General features: G+C 31.4%; 1 protein-coding gene across 1 annotated transcript; it reads left to right on the forward strand.

Moving 5' to 3' along the window:
- The first annotated feature begins 4,145 nt into the window (after positions 1-4,145).
- On the forward strand, positions 4,146-16,513 carry LOC149878939 (uncharacterized). Its single transcript, XM_090072091.1, has 30 exons — positions 4,146-5,257; positions 5,495-5,638; positions 5,798-5,982; positions 6,066-6,153; positions 6,240-6,365; positions 6,455-6,518; positions 6,597-6,802; positions 6,931-7,069; positions 7,423-7,691; positions 7,792-7,962; positions 8,085-8,232; positions 8,317-8,475; positions 8,586-8,847; positions 8,972-9,229; positions 9,310-9,391; positions 9,507-9,737; positions 9,862-10,014; positions 10,110-10,319; positions 10,490-10,635; positions 12,278-12,512; positions 12,724-12,890; positions 12,984-13,308; positions 13,418-13,747; positions 13,867-14,083; positions 14,230-14,333; positions 14,409-14,738; positions 14,962-15,462; positions 15,537-15,737; positions 15,826-15,972; positions 16,050-16,513. Exons 1-30 carry the CDS (start codon positions 5,060-5,062, stop codon positions 16,107-16,109), a joined length of 5,856 nt encoding a protein of 1,951 aa, XP_089928217.1. The 5' UTR covers positions 4,146-5,059; the 3' UTR covers positions 16,110-16,513.
- The last annotated feature ends 2,927 nt before the right edge of the window (positions 16,514-19,440 follow it).

Genomic DNA, 19,440 nt, shown 5'->3' on the forward strand with positions numbered 1-19,440 from the left:
AAAGATAAAGACAAGAGCAGGCACTTTAGAGGATACTTTCAAACTAAGTTTGATTCAGCTCTCTTTTTGTACTTGTTTATGATTATATCATATTCAGGTAACAATCAAGACCCAAGATATACAACTTTAACATATTTTAAATATTTAAGGAAATTAATTATAGAACTGATATGTTGATCTGGTAGTCATCTTTTTCCAGATTGTTTTAATAAAGCTTCTTACACATGAATGTTTTTTAGAAGTTTTGAACATTCTCCAACTTAAAATTGACCACCATGCAGCTAATTGACCACCATGCAGTTAATTGAATATCATGCAGCTTAGACCTTAGAAAATCTAAACTTTCTTTTTACTGGTCTCCCGAAAAAAGGTAGTGTCCATGGATTCCAGATATTTTTTAAGACTATAGTAACTTTCATTTGTATTAAGCAGGTAAAGCTTAATTGGAGCAAGGATTTTTGTTAGTCTTTGTGTCATCAGACAGATCAACATATGGAAGGTTTACACAATTAAGATTAGATGCAACTGAACTCTAGGAATACTTACTAATGGCTTTGTAATTGGTACTTACCCAGACTTAATACTAACCTGAATAAAAAATAGACTCTTTTTGTTTGCAAAGTACACTCAAATGTGGAAATTAATAACCATAGAATCCCATATCCAATAGTCATATGGTGTTATTAACAAATTAGTTATTTGATGTGACTATGAATCTTTAAAAAGCATTAAAATCACAAAAATCTTCTAAGTTTTTGCCTGAAATTAAATGCTAAGGCTTCGTTCTACTAACTTTTGAAGCTTCCATACTCAATAATAAGAATAGAATAAAACATAGTTTCTATTTTCACCTTTTAAAGAGGTTTTTAGTGGTATACCCTACACCTTTAATTCCTTTACACAAACCACAAATGTTAAAAAGCTGATTTCTTGTCAATTTACGTCCAATGCATATATGTAAAGGATTATTATTATTTTTTTAAAAATTCTATAAAAACAAAATAGATTTACAACGGGACTCCAATTACGATCAGTAGCATAAAATGCTATAAAAATTTAAAAGTGTTCTTTTCCTTTGGCTATAGAGAATAGACTTTCGTTTTTATTTTTGGTGAGTCCTGAGACCTTGTAGATTAATACTCCATCGGTAGATTTTTTAGTAGGGGAGAGGGTCAGCTTCCTCAGAATTCAGTCAGAATTTGTATTTCTTTAACAAGCGTGAAAATTTTCAAAACTGCCCCAACCTGAGGTAGCTTTGCACACACGTGGGGTAGCTTTGAATTATCTCAGGCAAATGGAAATAACCAGAGATTAGATTTTTTTTTTAAATAGATTTTTTTTTTTAAATCTTTTAAATTTCATTAAGTTTCTAACAATAAAAATCTTTTTTTTTCAATACAAACCTGCAACAATATTCCTGGCAATATGTTGTAGTATATGCTGGTGTCACTATGCCAACTAAATTATACATTGTTATGGTTTTTCCTTGATTGCATACAAGCAAATTATTCTGAGAGATAGACAGTTTTTGCTTGAAAGGACCATTAACTGCCACATCCAAAGGTTGCATTCTATTAGTGCAGTGAGAAATATTAAAACTACCATTCCGTTTTTACAACAATAGTTGATGGCATCTAATGTACAATTGCTTTCATGATTATCCATTAAGAGTAAAATAGGATCCTCTTTCGAACATCTAACTATTTTTTTTATATGTTCTAGAACCTTTAAAAACATTGGCACTGTCATCGAGCCACTTGATGCAGTGTTTGCATAACCAATACAACCAGTGGTCCTCCTTTTATCCTCTATTTAAATATGAAAACAGGTGGAATGAAACTTCCTATGACATTTCCTACATATTACCACACATAGTAATTAGTTGTTCACGTTCAGCAGACACACACTGTCCTACTTGTCCTAGTTTAAACAACAGTTCAAAGGTGCCCCATTCATTTTATTCAAAACTGGCCCAACAGCATTTTAAATAATGAACGATGAGTTTTTCAAACAAATATATCTCAATGATTGACATTTTCTGCTTAATTGTAAATGTTATGAATTATTCTGTCTTATAAATGACATTAAACATCTCACAAGTAAGAAACGTGGTCAGGAAAATCTTACAACTTTACATCGAAATGTTTACGATTTGTCCTTAAAAACAAATCAATCAAATATTTTTTCGAGGAAAAACAGGCGTCAGTTGCGACGATAAATATTATCTTCACAAAATATTTAGTTTTATTAAGTTTAGATGCAAAATCGCTTCAAAAATTCATTTTTTCAAAGCTGCCCCCGTTCTAAGCTGCCCCCCTCTCCCCTACTTACAATTGTTATTGAAACCAATTTAGGATTTTTCCGATAAATATTGTTCCGAGACTCCTATTAATGAAGTTTTTTGTAAAACATTCTTATGTGACATCAGTATGAACAAAATTTAAATTTGCACCATCTCTTGATTTTACCTACCATGAACACCAAAAGTCCTGAACCTGTTTAAACCTGTTTTATTATTTTTTTTTTTTTGAACTTCGACAGAATATTTTCAAAACCTAGGTTATCACAGTATATGTTATATAAGTTGCGAACCATTTATGGTAGACATTTTTTTTTTAAAACAATTTTTTTTTTCACTACGGTACGTGGAAAGTCTAAATTTAACAGGAGCATTTCTTTTATGTGCGTTTTGAATGGAAGCTTTCATCAGATAAAAGTTACTAAAAAAAAGAACTCTTAGTCTAAAGTTACAAGCTGTTGACGATAGAATAGGTTTAAACCACTGTGAGGCTCCGCGTACACTACAATCATTAAGTTTTGACAGAAGAATGTCAGTCTACACTTTAGACAATTATTTGTTATCCAAATGTCATCTGGTCTGGAAATTTAATTGCATTTTATTTCCTCTTTTGAAAGATTTAGGACTTGATGGCATTATGTAACAGCTAAAAACTAAGACTTATAGCTTTTATAAGGTAAATTATAGCTTTTATAAGGTGAGAAAGGGTCACAAACATTAAAGTATTTTTAAAACTTTAAAAATACTTTAATGTTTGTGACGTGAAGAAACGTGAACAGACAAAAACAAAACTAGCAATTGCTCTTATCATTAAATTTTTGCACAAAAGCAAAAAAACTGTTTCAATTTGCAATAAATTATGTCAAGAGATATTGCTTTTTTCAATGTCTTGTAAGATTAACCATCGTGTTTAACACACTTCTCCATACTTAGCTCTCTTTTTGAGTTTTTTGTTAAGAGGTTGCGAGGTGTTGTCAACTAACCGACAAAAAGTTTGTTTAAAGGGTTCTCTTTTAATGTCGAACAGACGCTCAGACGAGAAATAGAAAGAATAGCAAATGAGTCATTCCACGCAGAGATACCCTAAAATGTAATATCTAATAACGGAATATTTTAGGATCTTCTGTTATTGTAAAATAAGTACTTTGACGATTTTTATTGTGAAATCATATTAAAAAAATATTGTGCTTCAATTTCGTTGCTGCTGTAAAAGTAAGAGAACTGAAAATTTTGGTTTTTCTTTTCTTTTGAAACTTTTTGTTTAAAGTTATAAAAATATTCAACGAGGAAATTTAAAGGAACTTGCTTTAAAAAAATATATTTAAATGATTTGATTCGATATTCGAATGTTTACAATTTTGTTTCAGTTTTTACATGTTGCTGTGCTGCTCTGAATTATTTTAATTCGCCCATTAAAAACGCAACTATTGACAGTATGCATCAAAGATGTCCTTCCTCTATTAAAGATTTGTCCCATTTGTTACTTAAGATTTTATTTCAATTAAATTTATCCTGCAATCAGATTCCAAGGATATTTATGAAAATTGCATGATTGCGTTATTCAAAAACTCTAAAAGCGTTCTTCCGTTCCTTAAACTCAGGAACGTGAAATAAACAACTGTGTTTTGTTGCAAGCAGTTTGTTTAGTTTCTTATGTCAACGATACTTATGTATATGCCTGTATTTTTTTGTATGAGTTTTTTTTGTCAGGTTCTTCATGCATATTTATTTTTGTTTTAGCTTATTTAATTGCTTTTTAAGCTAAGTTGAACATCTATTTATGACATCAAATACCATTAGAAAAACAAAAGAGTTTAAAAGTATACCCTTACAAGGACAAACATTTATCATTAAATTAGGAGTGTTACTACTGGAGTAAATAGAAGGAGTGTTATTAATACAGCAATAAATTTACAAATGCAACGTTCGTATTATTGGATTACGAAAAAAGAAAGCCTCGTTGTGCCGCTTGAATAAAGAGATTAAAAGGTACAATTGTTAATAAATCTTAAAAGATTTTAAATAACAACAATCAACATCCATGATAGGTATTATCTTGGCAATGAATTCACTCAAACAGTTTTTTATTTTTCAGTTCATAAAGTGAAAGATGAAATCTTTAGGTAAACTGAAGACAACGTAATTCTTAACTTATAAAATCGAAACTATCGATAAAGTCATAACTATCAATAAAATCTTAACTTTCGTTGAAATTTTTTTTCTTTACTTGATGAACTTTAATTTAATCCTTACCTCTAAAGTTCTTTAAAGTAAAATGAGTCACTTTCTTTAAAGTAAAGTGAGTCGCTTTTTTTAAAGTAAAGTGAGTCGCTTTGATGGTTAAGAACAAAATCGCGATTGAAAGTTAAATGTAAGAGAAGTTATATGATATAAAAAGATATTATCTTAAAGGAAGGTGTATAATACCTTAATAAAGATCAAAATACAACTTTTAAAGAGATCTAATAGCTTTCAATATTCCCGATTTTTATAATAAAATAAGATCATCTATTGCTTTCTTAAAATCCGCAGAAAAATTTTATCTTAACTTAGAACATTTTATAATTAATAAATTATGCATAATACTGGAAGCTGATTGGTTACTAAAAGCAAAGAAGTTTAATACCTATTGTATTATAAGCGTACGCTCCTTCTTAAACAATAAAACAAATTATATTAATACAAAGTACCAGGCGTATAGGCTGATTTTAGATTAGTTTTAGTTTTTCCAGCTTATTTTCAGCAAAACATTTTAGAAAGATGTCGCACGACGCTATGCTAGATGACCCATTAAAATACCTTCGGGTAGACCCAGCTGTTGCAATAAGAGACCAAGCAAAATCTTTTGATGCAAAAAAATGGGTTTGGGTGCCAGTCAAAGAAGATGCAGGTTACGTCGCAGCAGAAGTTAAAGGAACAAACGGAGATGTGGTTTTTGTAGAAACCGAAGATGGAAAGGTAGGTTTCTATTGCACACAGTTACGAATTTTTTGCAAATCATCGAGAAGAGTTACGAAGGTTAACGAGTGTTGTCTTACAAAAGAAAGGTTGCATTAAAAAAGGAAGAAAGTGCCATTTTCTATCGCATCATCTAAAAACTCTGTGTGCTGTTTTATAAAAACTTTGTGTGGTGTTTTTCTTGGTTATATAAGAGGTTGTTATCTTTTTTCATATGTATTTTTTTTTGCATTTTAGTCAATGGAGTTTAAAAAGGAAATGTGCGAGCAAATGAACCCTCCAAAGTACGAGAAATGTGTAGACATGGCTTCGTTGACATATTTAAACGAAGCGAGCGTTTTATACAACTTAAAATCCAGATACTTTGAAGGGCTTATTTACGTAAGAAAATGACGTTCTGTTTAAACATTTTTTTGCATTAAATTTGGATTGAACTTTTTTGAACTGTTTTATGATGTTTATAAATGTAAAAAGGTTTTGTGTTGATGGCTTCAAATAGCTTCAAAAACTGTTATTTTGTAACAATCGTAATTTTTTCAGACTTACTCAGGTTTGTTTTGCATTGCAATAAATCCTTACCGCCGCTTACCAATATACACTGATGAAGTAATCAAAATTTATCGAGGAAAAAGAAGAGTCGAATGTCCGCCGCACGTCTTCGCCATTGTTGATGAAGCTTATCAAGATATGTTAACAGAACATGAAAATCAATCTATATTAATTACGTAAGTAAAAGATAAATGAAAAACTAGCAACAAAAAAGATCTCCAATTAAAATTTTATGTAAGACGAACATTTTTTCTGTTAGTGGAGAGTCTGGTGCTGGAAAAACTGAAAATACAAAGAAGGTTATTCAATACATAGCTAAAGTCGCCGGGGTAGAAAAAAAAACAAAGGTATCGTCGATTGGTTTTTTAACATTCAGAAATTGATGTATGCTAAAACTGTTTATATACTTTCAATTTTATAATCAATTTGCCAGGAATCGAGCGCCGCTGAATCTTCTCGTATGAAAGGATCGTTAGACGAGCAAGTAGTTCAAGCTAACCCCCTTCTCGAAGCTTTTGGTAATGCCAAGACGACAAGAAACAACAACTCATCTCGATTTGTAAGTAACGTGGTCAACAAGAATTTCTTTTGAATATCTTCTTTTTTTTTTAGTTTAATAATTTTGATCTTTTTGACTTCATTATTAAGGGTAAATTCATCCGTTGTCATTTTTCACAACAAGGAAAACTTGCTGGAGCTGATATCGAGTCATGTGAGTATTTTCAGTTGTCCAAAATTTTCTTTGAAGAAGTCTTTAAACATTACAATTATTTATTAAATTTTTATTTAGATTTGTTAGAAAAAAACCGTGTCATTCATCAAGGAAGTGCTGAGCGTAATTATCACATCTTTTACCAACTGCTGTATGCAGCTGACGATGATTATTTGACGAAACTTTGCATTCCTTCGCGAAAAGCTGCTGATTATGAATTTTTAAACAAAGGTGTGCCAACAGTTGATGCTATTGATGATCACGAGGAATATAATGCCACTTTGGTAAACACTTATCTTTTACTTGACATAGCTTGTTATGTCTTATATTTTTATTCTTATAACATTTTATTGTTAGTAACTAAATTTTTTTAAAAATGTTATTACTATTATTAGAAACATTTTCTTCATAGGAAGCAATTTCTGTTCTCGGATTTACTAAAGATGAGCAGGATTCTATGTTCAAAATATGCGCTGCAATCTTAAACTTTGGAAACATCAAGCTAAAACAAAAACCTCGAGATGAACAAGCGGAAGTTGTGGATCCTGCTGGTAATTTCAAATATCTATAAAAAGAAAAAAATGTGTTTAAACTTTATTACCTTTATTATTCTATAGTTTAAAAGAAAATTAGAAAATCAATAAAGAAAGACAGCATTTTGTTATTGTTCTTTTTAGCTTCACTTCAGAATGTGGGCCTTCATTTTTATCATTTTAATTAAAAAAATACTTGATTATCACGTTTTTTTTACGGAAAAATACTTATACCATGGACATTATGTCTTTTTGCTTAAGGAGTTTCAACATCCAATAAGTGTTTTTTTGTTCATATAGAACACGAGTTTTTTATTCTTTTTAAAAAAACTTTGTTCAATTTTTCTTTATGTTTGCCATTTGTTTTAAAGACGGCGAGAGAGTTGGTTACTTGCTCGGCATACCGGTCGGAGAATTTCACAAATCCTTAGTGAAACCTAAGGTTAAAGTTGGTACGGAGTTTGTGAATAAAGGTCAGAATGTTAACCAAGTTTTATATGCTGTTGCTGCTCTTTCAAAGGCGCTTTTTGAGCGTATGTTTTTGTGGATTGTTCAACGCGTGAACAAGGCTTTGGACACGAAAGAACGACGCGCTTATTTTATTGGAGTACTAGATATTGCTGGTTTTGAAATTTTTGAGGTACTTTTAGTATTGTAAAAACATGAAAAAAAAAATTTTAGAATAAGAAAAAGAAAAAGCTGAATAATAATTTCTTCTATTAACCTATTTTTGTTACTAGTACAATTCGTTTGAGCAACTGTGCATTAACTTAACAAATGAGAAATTGCAACAGTTTTTCAACCACCACATGTTTGTTTTGGAGCAAGAAGAGTATAAGAGAGAAGGAATTAATTGGGAGTTTATTGATTTTGGTATGGATCTAGAGCAAACAATTGATCTCATAGAAAAGGTAATCTTTTTAAGTTTTATCTAAATAAACTTAACAAACTTAATAAACTGAACAAACTTAAAAAACTGAATTACTTCTTCCTTGACTTTTTTTCAAAATTTTCCTATAATTGAAATTTTAAGCCAATGGGAATATTTGCAATTTTGGAAGAAGAATGCATTGTACCAAAAGCAACCGATGCCACTTATCTCGCCAAGCTACATAAGCAACATGCCGGCACTAACGCCTCGTATGAAAAACCATCAAATAAGCAGGTCAAATCGCGCTCTGGTAACTTTTTTGCAATCGTATTTAATTAAAATCATCTTTCACAAAAAAACTATTAATTGCAGTTAATAAATGCTCATTCTTCAGGTGACTTCATAATACACCATTATGCTGGTTCTGTGGGTTACTCAGTGGAAGGGTGGTTGGAAAAGAACAAGGATCCAATAAATGATCACACCGCTGGTCTTTTCAGCCATGCTACTGATCCGTTAGTCAACCTACTCTTCCAAGACTACGATCCTGATCGTAAGATTTACTACATTAATCTTTTCTTATTCCTTTTGACGTAAAAAGCGTTTAAAAATATTTAAGAAATAAAAAATGTTTATACTATTTTTTAAATTAATAAATTTTAGAGGCTGCCGGTCGCCGCAAGGGTAGCTCATTCCAAACTGTTTCTTTCCGTCATAAAGAGCAATTAAAAAATTTGTTAACCACTCTTGGAATGACCAGTCCTCATTTCGTAAGATGCATCATCCCTAATGAAAAGAAAGAACCAGGACTAGTTGAGGGCCAACTGGTTCTTCATCAGTTGAGATGTAATGGTGTTTTAGAAGGTATCCGTATCTGTCGAAAAGGATTCCCGTCCAGAATGAACTTTCAAGACTTTAAATTAAGGTATATTTTTCTCAAAAAATTGCAATTCAATTTATTGCTCATCTTTTCTCATTTTTTGTTCTTGAATGTAATAAAATAACAGTTAAAAATGATAAACTAAATTAAAACTAAATAAATGTTTTAGATATCAAATATTGGCTTCCAATGCAATTCCACCTGGTTTTATTGATGGTAAAGTTGCTGCAGAAAAATTAATCGAAGCACTTCAACTAGATCAGAGTGAATACAGAGTAGGAAAAACAAAAATTTTCTTTCGGGCTGGTATAGTAGGAGAATTGGAAGAGATGCGCGATGAAAGATTATCAAAGATTATTTCACAATTCCAGGCATATTGCAAGGGCAGCCTCATGCGAAGCGAATATAAAAAGATGGTGGCGCAACGGTAAGTGGCTAAGAGATAACCAAATTTCTGATCCGTATTGAAGTAAAAACGATATATCAGTTTTTATATTTTGATTTTAGTATTGGTCTTGCTGTTATTCAGAGAAACGTCAGAAAGTATTTGTTCTTGAGAAATTGGTCATGGTGGAAGTTGTACACCCGGGTTAATTTTTGGTCATTAATATTAGAAAAGAAAAAGCAAAAAAAAAAAAAAAAAAAAAACTTCTTTATTAAATTTAATATGTACAAAAATTTAAACAGTACCCAACGTTATTTAGGTCCAACCGTTGCTGAGTGTTGCGCGAGCAGAGGATGAAATGAGAGCAAAGGAAGAAGAGTTGGAAGCTGCCAAAGAGCAATCAAAAAAAGATGCTGAAGCTCGAAAAAAAATGGAAGAGGAGCTAACAGAAGCTATGTCGCAAAAAGAAAAGCTTTATGCAAGTTTACAGGCCGAAACTGACAGACTAATTGCTACAGAAGATAAACTTTTAAGCATTCAGGCAATTAAGGTATAGCTTTTATTTGTATTAGGTAAAAAGAACTTATAATTTAACAAAGTAAACTTTGATAACATAGAAAGTTATTGATATTTAAAGTACTTATATCTTTTTATTTATTTACATTACTTATTAGGATAAACTCGAATCTAGTCTAAATGAAGCGCTAGAGAAACTGGATGGAGAGGAGCATTCTGTTTCAGTTCTTGAAGGGAAGGTTCAAGAAGCGGAAGACAAAATTGAAGAACTTAATGAACAGGCTGAGGAACTTCAATCTAATATCAGTAGAGTAAGTGATAATATCAGTAGAGTAAGTGATAAACTGGTACGAAGTTAAGCCCTCTACATGTTTCCTGTAACAATTTTTTAAATATCTCGTTGTAGCTTGAAATAGAAAAACAAAATCGCGATAAACAAATTGATACTTTGAACGAGGATATTCGAAAGCAAGACGAAACTATCTCCAAAATGACTGCAGAAAAGAAACACGTCGATGATGAATTAAAAGATCGAACTGAACAACTACAAGCTGCTGAAGACAAGTGCAACAATCTCAATAAAACAAAAAACAAGTTGGAGTCTTCTATTAGAGATGTAAGTTAAAAGATTACACAAAAAAAGGTTTTTATTCTAACTTTGTAAGGTAAAACTTTATTTAAAAATGATGAAAGAAATGAAACTTAATGACAATAGAGTGAAAAAACTCAGTTTTGTACATCATTGTAGCTTTTAATTGGCTCATATTCTTTTTATTTATTTTAAAGATGGAACAAGATTTAAAAAAAGAAAAAGATGCTAAATTAAAACTAGAGAAAGAAAAGAAAAAAGTTGAAGGGGATCTTAAAGAAAATCGAGATAAGCTTGCAGATACAGAAACTCGCCTAAAGGAAACTCAGGATACCGTAACAAAGTAAAAAGTTTTATGATACTGTCTATATATATGTATATGTTATTGATGAAATGTTATTGGTGAAATTTACATACATATACACTTAACCACAAAATTAACGCACCACTTTTAGATTTCGATTTATTTTAATTGTCTTCAATATTATCATATATTTTGACTAACATATTAAGAATAGAACACATGAATACAACTATTTCGATGATAATAATAAAATTGACTTGGATGGTGATAAAAAAACTAAAACCAAAAATATGGTTCGTTTAAAAAATAAAAGTAAAATCATTGTTATTGTTGTGCACACTAAATACAGCTTAAATTGAAACATTTTTGACTTATCAATAGCTAGTGTTATCACCTCTTGATGTCTTTACAGCCTGATAGCACAGTGGCATACTTTCAATTAGAAATCAAATCGTTTCTTGAGGGATATCTTTGTCGCAGCTTGTCTAGGTTGTTAGATGGTGGATGTTGGCTTCTAACACAGCATCCCATTATATTTCAAAGATGCCCCATTGGGTTCATATCTAGACTGTAAGCTGGCCACTCCAAAACTTCAATATAAACATTATTTAAGTATTCAGTAACAATATGAGTTGTATGTGGAATAGCATTATCATGCATAAGAAGGAATCAATCTCCAATGTACAGTGTAAAAGGTACCAGAAAAGACTCTAAAATGTCTGCTATGTATCGTTGAGAAGTCAGACGTCCACCATCAACCATACCATCAATGAGCCGCCTCCATTTAAAGTGGTTTCTCGAATGTTACAAGCAAAATACCTTTCATTTGGTTTTCTGTACACTCTTGGGCAACGATCAGAACTTACAATTCAAAACCTTGACTCATCTGTAAATAAGACCTGACCCAATCATGTATTTCCTAGTTCGTATACCTCTTTGCAAAAGCCAGTCTGTCTCTTCGGTGGCCTACAGACAATCTGGGACCAATAGCTGCTGTTCGAGGTCGTAAATTTAAAGCACGAAGTCTTCTTCTTATGGTATCTTGACATAAATCTCAGCAAGTTGTATTTGGAGACTTCGTGCGGTAGTGAACTGTTCTCTCAGTGTTCGAAACATTAAAAATCGGTCCTCGTGGTCAGCTTTAGCCAAGTCGTCTAGCGTGATCATTGGTCTTTACAAACCTTTGTAGAACCCTACCGATTATTGTATGAGACACTCCAAATCTTCTACCAAGTTCGCGATTTGTTAATTCTTCATTAGACAAAGTAACAATTGCGACACATTCATCACGACTTAAATTTTGTCTAGAACGCTGCATTGCGAATTTTCTACTTTTAAACAATTTAAAACTAATAAATACTTTTCTTTTAGAAGTGAGGTTTAAATAAAACAGCAAAACATGCCACTTATGAAAAGCTGCTATAATTTTGAAATTAAATGAGGGAAACGGAATGAAACCTATAAACAGCGTAACAATAAACATTATTATAATCTTTGTAATTGATAAATCCGGGAAATACATAATATATTTCAAATAAGTTGGTTATATATATATGTGTGTGATACTGTAAATAAAAAGCGAGAGCCACCTATTATACATTCGTTTTTTATTTTCTTGAGCCAGAAAGTTTTATTAAAGTTTTTATATTCAATAAAAGATTTTTATCTCTGTTATTTTAAGACGAGAAAAGGCATTATCTGATTTGGAAAACGTTAAAGAAGGTCTTGAAGCACAGCTTAACCAACTTCAAAAGAAAATACAAGAACTTCTTGCAAAAATCGAAGAATTAGAAGAAGAGCTGGAAAACGAGAGAAAATTGCGACAAAAGTCGGAGCAAATAAGAAAAGATTTAGAGACACAAATTGAAGAACTGCAAGATCAGTTGGAAACTGCAGGTGGTGCTACATCAGCCCAAGTAAGTTTTATTTTTCTTGCGGTTGTACAATATCACAATTAAGTTCTTTTTTACGGACCGTATATTTTTATGAACTACGTTAGTATGTATTATAATAAGTAATAGTTTCTCATACGTTGCAAACAATAGTCAAAAAGCATAAAATGAATATGTATAAATTTTTATATGCAAAACTTTAACAAAAAACTTAATCTTTATCTATATCTTTAAGGTTGAAGTTGGCAAAAAGCGCGAAGCTGAATGCAATCGTTTGAGGAAAGAGATTGAAGCTCTTAACGCAGCCAACGATGCAGCCATAGCAGCAATTAAAGCTAAAACTAACGCCACAATAGCGGAAATTCAAGAGGAGAACGAAGCCACAAAGAAAGCCAAAGCAAAGTAAAAAGAAAAATCTTATTAAAATAACTTGTCAGACGTTTCCTGATGTTTATTTTTTTTTGTTCTTCATTTTTTTTTTTTTTTTTTAAATAGATTAGAGAAAGAAAAAAGCCAGCTAACTAACGAACTGAACGAATTTAAAAACTCACTTGATCAAGTTAAAAAACAAAAGACTAACAGCGAGAAAAGTTCCCGCGCATTGGAAGAACAAATTAATGAACTTAACAACAAGCTCGCGCAAGTTGAAGAAGCGTATTCCCAGAGTGAATTAAAGAACGCGAAAGCAAACAATGAGTTGGCTGCATTGAACAGTCAACTTAGCGAGTCAGAACATAATTTGGGCCTAGCAACTAAAAATCTAAAAAGTTTGGAAACCCAACTTGCAGACAGTAAACATTCGAACGATGCTGAGTCAAAGGTTTTTAATGACGAAGCTTTTCTTTATATTTTTTCTGAGTTTTTATTTAAATTAAAATTCAAATCTTTAAATTTATTTTAAAATTAAAACTTTAAAATTCAAACTTTAGGCAAAACTTGAGACCTATAATAAGCTCCAGAATGCTTTAGCAGAAATTGAATCTCTTCAAGAGCAACTTGAAGAGGAAGCAGCAGCAAAACAAGATTTGCAAAATAAGTATTCGCGTGCTAATGCCGATGCACAGCAGTGGAAAAATAAATACGAACAAGACGGAGCAAGTCGAGTCGAAGAGCTTGAAGAAGCAAAGAAAAAACTTGCAAAAAGAGTGCAAGAAGTAGAGGAGGCTTTAGTAGCAGCTGAATCTAAAGCTGCTGGAATGGAGAAAGTGAAAAACAGAATGAACGAAGAAGTCGAAGATCTACTTCTAGATCTTGAGAAGGCATATTTTTTTTCTGTTGCTGTTAAAAATTTCAAGTTTTTTAATAGGAATAAAACGAAGCTAAATGTTTGCTTTTAGATTCAAGATTAAAAAAAAGTCTAAAAAGGTTTTTTCTTTAGGCTCAAGCACAAGCATCAAACTTAGAGAAAAAGCAAAAGAAAGTTGATCAGCAAATCAACGAATGGAAACAAAAATGCGAAGAAATCCAAGCAGAATTGGATAAAGCTCAACGCGATGCGCGATCTTATTCTACTGATCTACTCAAAGCTAAAGCAGCAAGTGAAGAAGCAAATGAAAAGATAGAGGCATTGAAAAAAGAAAATCGCGCTTTAACTGGTATTTGATCAGCTTCTGATTTCTTTTGGTTTCTTCTTTTGGTTTTTTCTTTTGGTTTTAAAAAGTATTTCGCGGAAAAAAACGTAAAATTTATGTAAACATTTTAATTCAATTTTAGTTTTATTTATTTGTTTATTTATTTAAAGCTGAAATCCAAGCTGTTTCTGAACAACTTAATGAAGGCGGCAAAAGCAGTTTGGAGATTGATAAATTAAGAAGAAAGCTTGGTTTAGAAAATGAAGAACTTCAGGCAAGTTTTTTTTGTTCAATTTCCGTGATACAAATAACTCTAAAACAAAAATTCTAATGATTGAGTTATGCACAGGTTGCACTTGAAGAAGCTGAACTTGCTCTTGAACAAGAAGAAGGTAAACTGTTGAAAGTCCAGCTTGAGCTGACTCAGCTAAAACAAGCAACCGAAAAGAAATTTTCAGAACGCGATGAGGAACTGGAGAACTTGCGGAAAAACCATCAAAGACAAATTGAAAGCCTGCAAAACACCATTGATAGTGAACAAAGAAGTCGCAACGAGCAAGCTAAACAAAGAAAACAACATGATGCAGAGTTGAGTGACCTGGAAGCTCAACTTGAGACAGCCAATAGGCAATCGGCTGAATATCAAAAGCAATTAAAGAAAATGGCTGCTCAAATAAAAGTAATATTTTAGACAACTGTCATTAAATGTGAAATTTTAAAAGTTCATTATGAACTGTTATTAGGTTGATGTGTTTCTTTTTTTTTTTGTTATTTTCAAATGATCTTTCTGATGACCAATTGCTTTCAACTTCATACTGTTTTTAAAAGTTTGCTGTTATTAAAATCAAGGGAGTAAATTTTATACTCTTTCATAAATTTTGTGGCATTTATGAAAATTTTAGGAGTTACAGACAATGATAGATGACGAGTCAAATAATCGAGACGGTCTCAGAGATACTGCCAACCGAGCGGAAAGAAGATCGAATGAACTAGCTGTTCAATTAGACGAGGCTAAAACTGCTCTTGAACAAGCTATTCGTGCAAGAAAATTGGCTGAAAATGAAAAGTCTGAAAATAGTGATCGTATCTCAGAACTGCAAGCACTGTATAACAATATGAGCAACGCTAAGCGAAAAGCTGAAGGCGATTACCATGCTCTACAAGAAGAGCTAGAAGAATTAGATAACGAAGCTAAAGCATCCGAAGAAAGGGCCTCGAAAGCGGCGGCAGAAGTCGCTCGTCTGATTAATGAATTAAGTCAAGCGCAAGAAGCCACAGCTGCTTCTGAGAAAGCCCGAGCAATCCTGAGCAAAAGTGTTCTAGACCTTCAATCGCGACTTGACGAAGCTGAATCGCAAGGAGGAAAAGGATTAAAGACTCAAATTAAGAAACTGGAAACAAGAGTAAGTCGGTAATACTAACGAGTTAATGTTAACAGTATATTGTTAAATAGTGAACTACTATTTTAATTTTATAGATTTCAGAACTCGAAAGTGAACTAGATACAGAAGTGCGACGCTCTGCAGAAATAATGAAGAACGCACGAAAAAATGAGAAAAAGGTGAAGGAATTGCAATTTCAAATAGAAGACGAAAAAAAAGCTGTTGAAATAGCTGTTGATAATGCAAACAAATCTGAACAAAAAGTGAAGAAGTTAAGAGCTCAATTTGAAGAGTCGGTAAGTATATTGCGAAATGGTTTTAAAAAATATTTTCTTTAAATTTTATATGAGATATTTTCCTATATTATGTTTACTTAAATCTTAGGAGCAACAAATCTCTCAATGGCAATCAAAGTTTAAGAAAGCTTCAGCTGAACTGGAAGACGCTGTTGAAAGATGCGAAGCAGCGGAACTAGCTCTTCAGAAGGCGCGACAAAGAGCATCTGGACCATCAACACCAGGAACGCGAGGGGTAAATTGCAGAAATATTTATAAATTTCAAACACAGATTTTGAACAACAAAAAAACTGAACTTTAACTTTACTTTAGCCTTCGACTCCTGGATCACGTGCTCGATCTAGAATGCGAACACCACAACATGACGACTAGCCATCGACTACTGGATCACATGCTCGATTTAGATTAAGCGTTTATTAACTTTATGGCAAGTCTCAACCTCAAGTTTTTTTACAATATAATACAAGTTATAAATTTTAAAAAAATTCGAGTTCAATCATTACTTTTATAATTGATCATAATTGATTGAGTCTTTATATGGAAGTATTGAGTCTTTATATGGAATTTTTGAAACTGATTAAAAAGTGCATAAAAGTAAAAAACTGTTTGTTTTTTTTTCTTTGTAAATATATCTGTAACGTTTTAAAGTTGTAAAAATACTTTTATTTATTTTGGTTAATTTTTTCACCTCATTGTACTTTTTTACTATCCACATGTTGTTTTATGAAGAATTATTTCAAATCAACACAGAAAATATAAAGATAACTGCGAACAAAGATTTGTTCTCTAAATATTTCACTCGTACAATTACACCTCTTTTGAAATTTTATTGTACCGTTGTACAACTACATAAGCCGTTGTTTTTCCTGCATCAGCCCGTCAAGTGCTATTTACCTGGCAAAGGTAAAAAAATGTCAAACGGATACCTGGAACTGTCAGCACGTAGAGATGTAGTAAATTGTTTCGATGCAGTTACGATAAGATTAAATTCTCTAGAATATTTTATCAAAGACGTTAGACAAAAGAAACTCACCTTATAAAGATAATGAATACTTTTGATATACTTTTTTGACAATTTTCTTGAAAGATATTCTCTGAGACTTAACAGAAAGAAAATAAACGAACATTTTTAAAACTAAAGCTTATTAAAAATGGCCTCGCTTTAGCATATTGTAATTAAGATTGAGATGCTTGAAACGTCAATTGAATCTGATGCTCTTCTCAACATTGGCTTTGGTTGTATTATTAAAAAGTTTTAAAGAAAAAAAGCACGACAATGTGAATTTACGACCGTTTTAATAAATGCTTACTATTGCACTACTTTATTTCATTTTTAAAAATTTAGAAAAAGTAGGTCGCCAGCAAACAACCGATTTCAGAAATCTATCAATTTGGAGAAACTAATTAGCTAAATCTGTGCCATGTTTTAAGTTGAGAGAGGTTCTTCTGTTGTGCCAATAACAGCCCTGTTAATGAGATATCTTAAGCGCATGAAATTTGAATCACAGGTTTTATAGATATTTTTTACCCGTTTAAAAAGGTTTTTTATTTTTTTCGACAGATATTTTTGAATTTTGATCACAGAGCCATGAAATTTCAATGGTTTAATTTTTTTAAAAAAAAAACAACATACATTTACCAAAGAGAATAGGTTCTCCACCAAGTGTTGAACCAGAGTCTGTTAGGAGATACACTTTTGATAATGATTTATAAGCAATTAGTGACTTCCCCATACTTCGTTGTTGCTCTGTTTCTCCAAGGTCTCCATGATTTCTGTGTGAGAGAGCATGTGAAAAGTGTACTTTTTTTTTCTTCAATAATTTTTGATCGGATCAATTTGATCATTCTTCACTTTATTTGACTTTATTTTCTTTCCTTTAAGTTGTTAAGTAAAGAAAATACGTTTAAAGGAAAAAATTTAGAGAACTGAGGACGAATTACATAAGTGAAGTGAAATGATGTTTAGTATACTTTAAATTATAACGAAGTAAAAAATAATCAAATGGTCCCATTCAAATTATTTTCGATGAGCGCATAAATGCACTTAAAATAGAATTGATCAGATTAAAAAACTAAAAATATTTTAGAGTGCTTTTGTTTTTATTTTAAAAAGTAAACAGCTGAATTGTCCTCCTAACCGCCTAAGCCGTTTTTAACAACTTAATCTAAAAAATGGCGTTAAAAAATCGACGATTTTTAATTTTTATCAATATTTTAATCAATATGTTAAGAAGATATTTTGCAAAATAAGTTAAAGTAATGTTTTCAACTTAACATTTAGTTATATCTAATTCTACCTCCGTTCCACAATATTTGTCACATTTGATGCATAAATGTTGTTCCATAATACTTGTCCTATTTGATCAAAAATTTATAGCTATAGCTTCGCTTGTATTAGACCGATTTTCAAAAGTTGAAAATTGGTCTAACACAAGCTTGTTTAAAAGGATTACTTAAGGATTTCTAACAAGCTTGGGCTATTAAAAGTAGGTGCTCAATTGGTGAATAAAAAATTGCTGGTCAGAAATAAGTTCTTTATTAATTGTATAATAATTGTATAGGTAGATTCACACTATAATAATTGTATAGGTAGATTCACACTGTAATAATTGTATAGGTAGATTCACACTGTAATAATTGTATAGGTAGGTTCACACTGTAATAATTGTATAGGTAGATTCACACTGTAATACAACTAGTATTGTGTTGTGATTACAACTAATTTTTTTCTTAAATTTTTACTTTTAGAAAATAATTAGAACGGTACAAATTTAGCAAACCTTTAAAAAAATTACTCAAATAGCATACATTTTCAATATTTGGACCAAAAGTATCCACAAGTAACAACTATTGTGGAATGGAGGTAGTACAAAATATTGTAAAATATCGAAAAGTTTCGAAATCCAAACGATATTTTATCGGAACGTATCGAATCATATAGAAACTCAAAAAATGCCGTTATATATTTTTAACAATAATTAATGCGGTATTTATCGCTAAAAGCAATAATGATATCGTGCATATTGAAAACCAAACGATATTTTATCGAAATTATATCGAAACATATCGGTTCATATCAAATCATATCGCAACACATTATTGTAAAAAATATCAGTTAAGCTTGGTTTCCAGTAGATGTAGAAATATCGTACAACAACCGTGCAATATTCGTTTGATTTGTTGTGCGGTAAATTGTTGTGCAACGCAATGTTTCCATTGAATTGAATTAGCGCAAAAATCTTTCAAAAAAACAGTGTAAACAAATAAAAAATGGCCGTCATAAAAAAAAATCTCTTTTTAAATTATCGACTTTTTGTTATACTTTTAACTTTAAGACACCAAAAAAGCGTAAAAAAAAGAAAGTTTTAGGTCGGAGAACTATTTAAGAAACGCGTTAAGCAAGGTGCGTTTAGTTCTTTTGTGCAAGAAATGACGCTAATTGATAGGAAATTTTTTTTATCGATACTTAAGAGTGTTCCTAACAGACTTGAACACCTTTTTTCTTTAATCGGATTTTCAAATTTGTTGAAAATCCGAAACTTGTTGTGCTATATGGGAAGTTCTCAAAAAAATATCTCTCAGAGCCCCAAATGACATAAAAGAAAGGCAAAATATAATTAAAGAGTTTAATCAGAATTGGAACTTTCCACAATGTATAGGAGCTATTGATGGAAAGCATGTACGCATTAAGGCTCCTGCAAAA

This window comes from Hydra viridissima, unplaced genomic scaffold (assembly GCF_058129835.1).
Source record: "Hydra viridissima isolate aposymbiotic clone 2 unplaced genomic scaffold, HvirCarnegie_v1 scaffold_14, whole genome shotgun sequence".
NCBI lineage: Eukaryota > Metazoa > Cnidaria > Hydrozoa > Anthoathecata > Hydridae > Hydra > Hydra viridissima.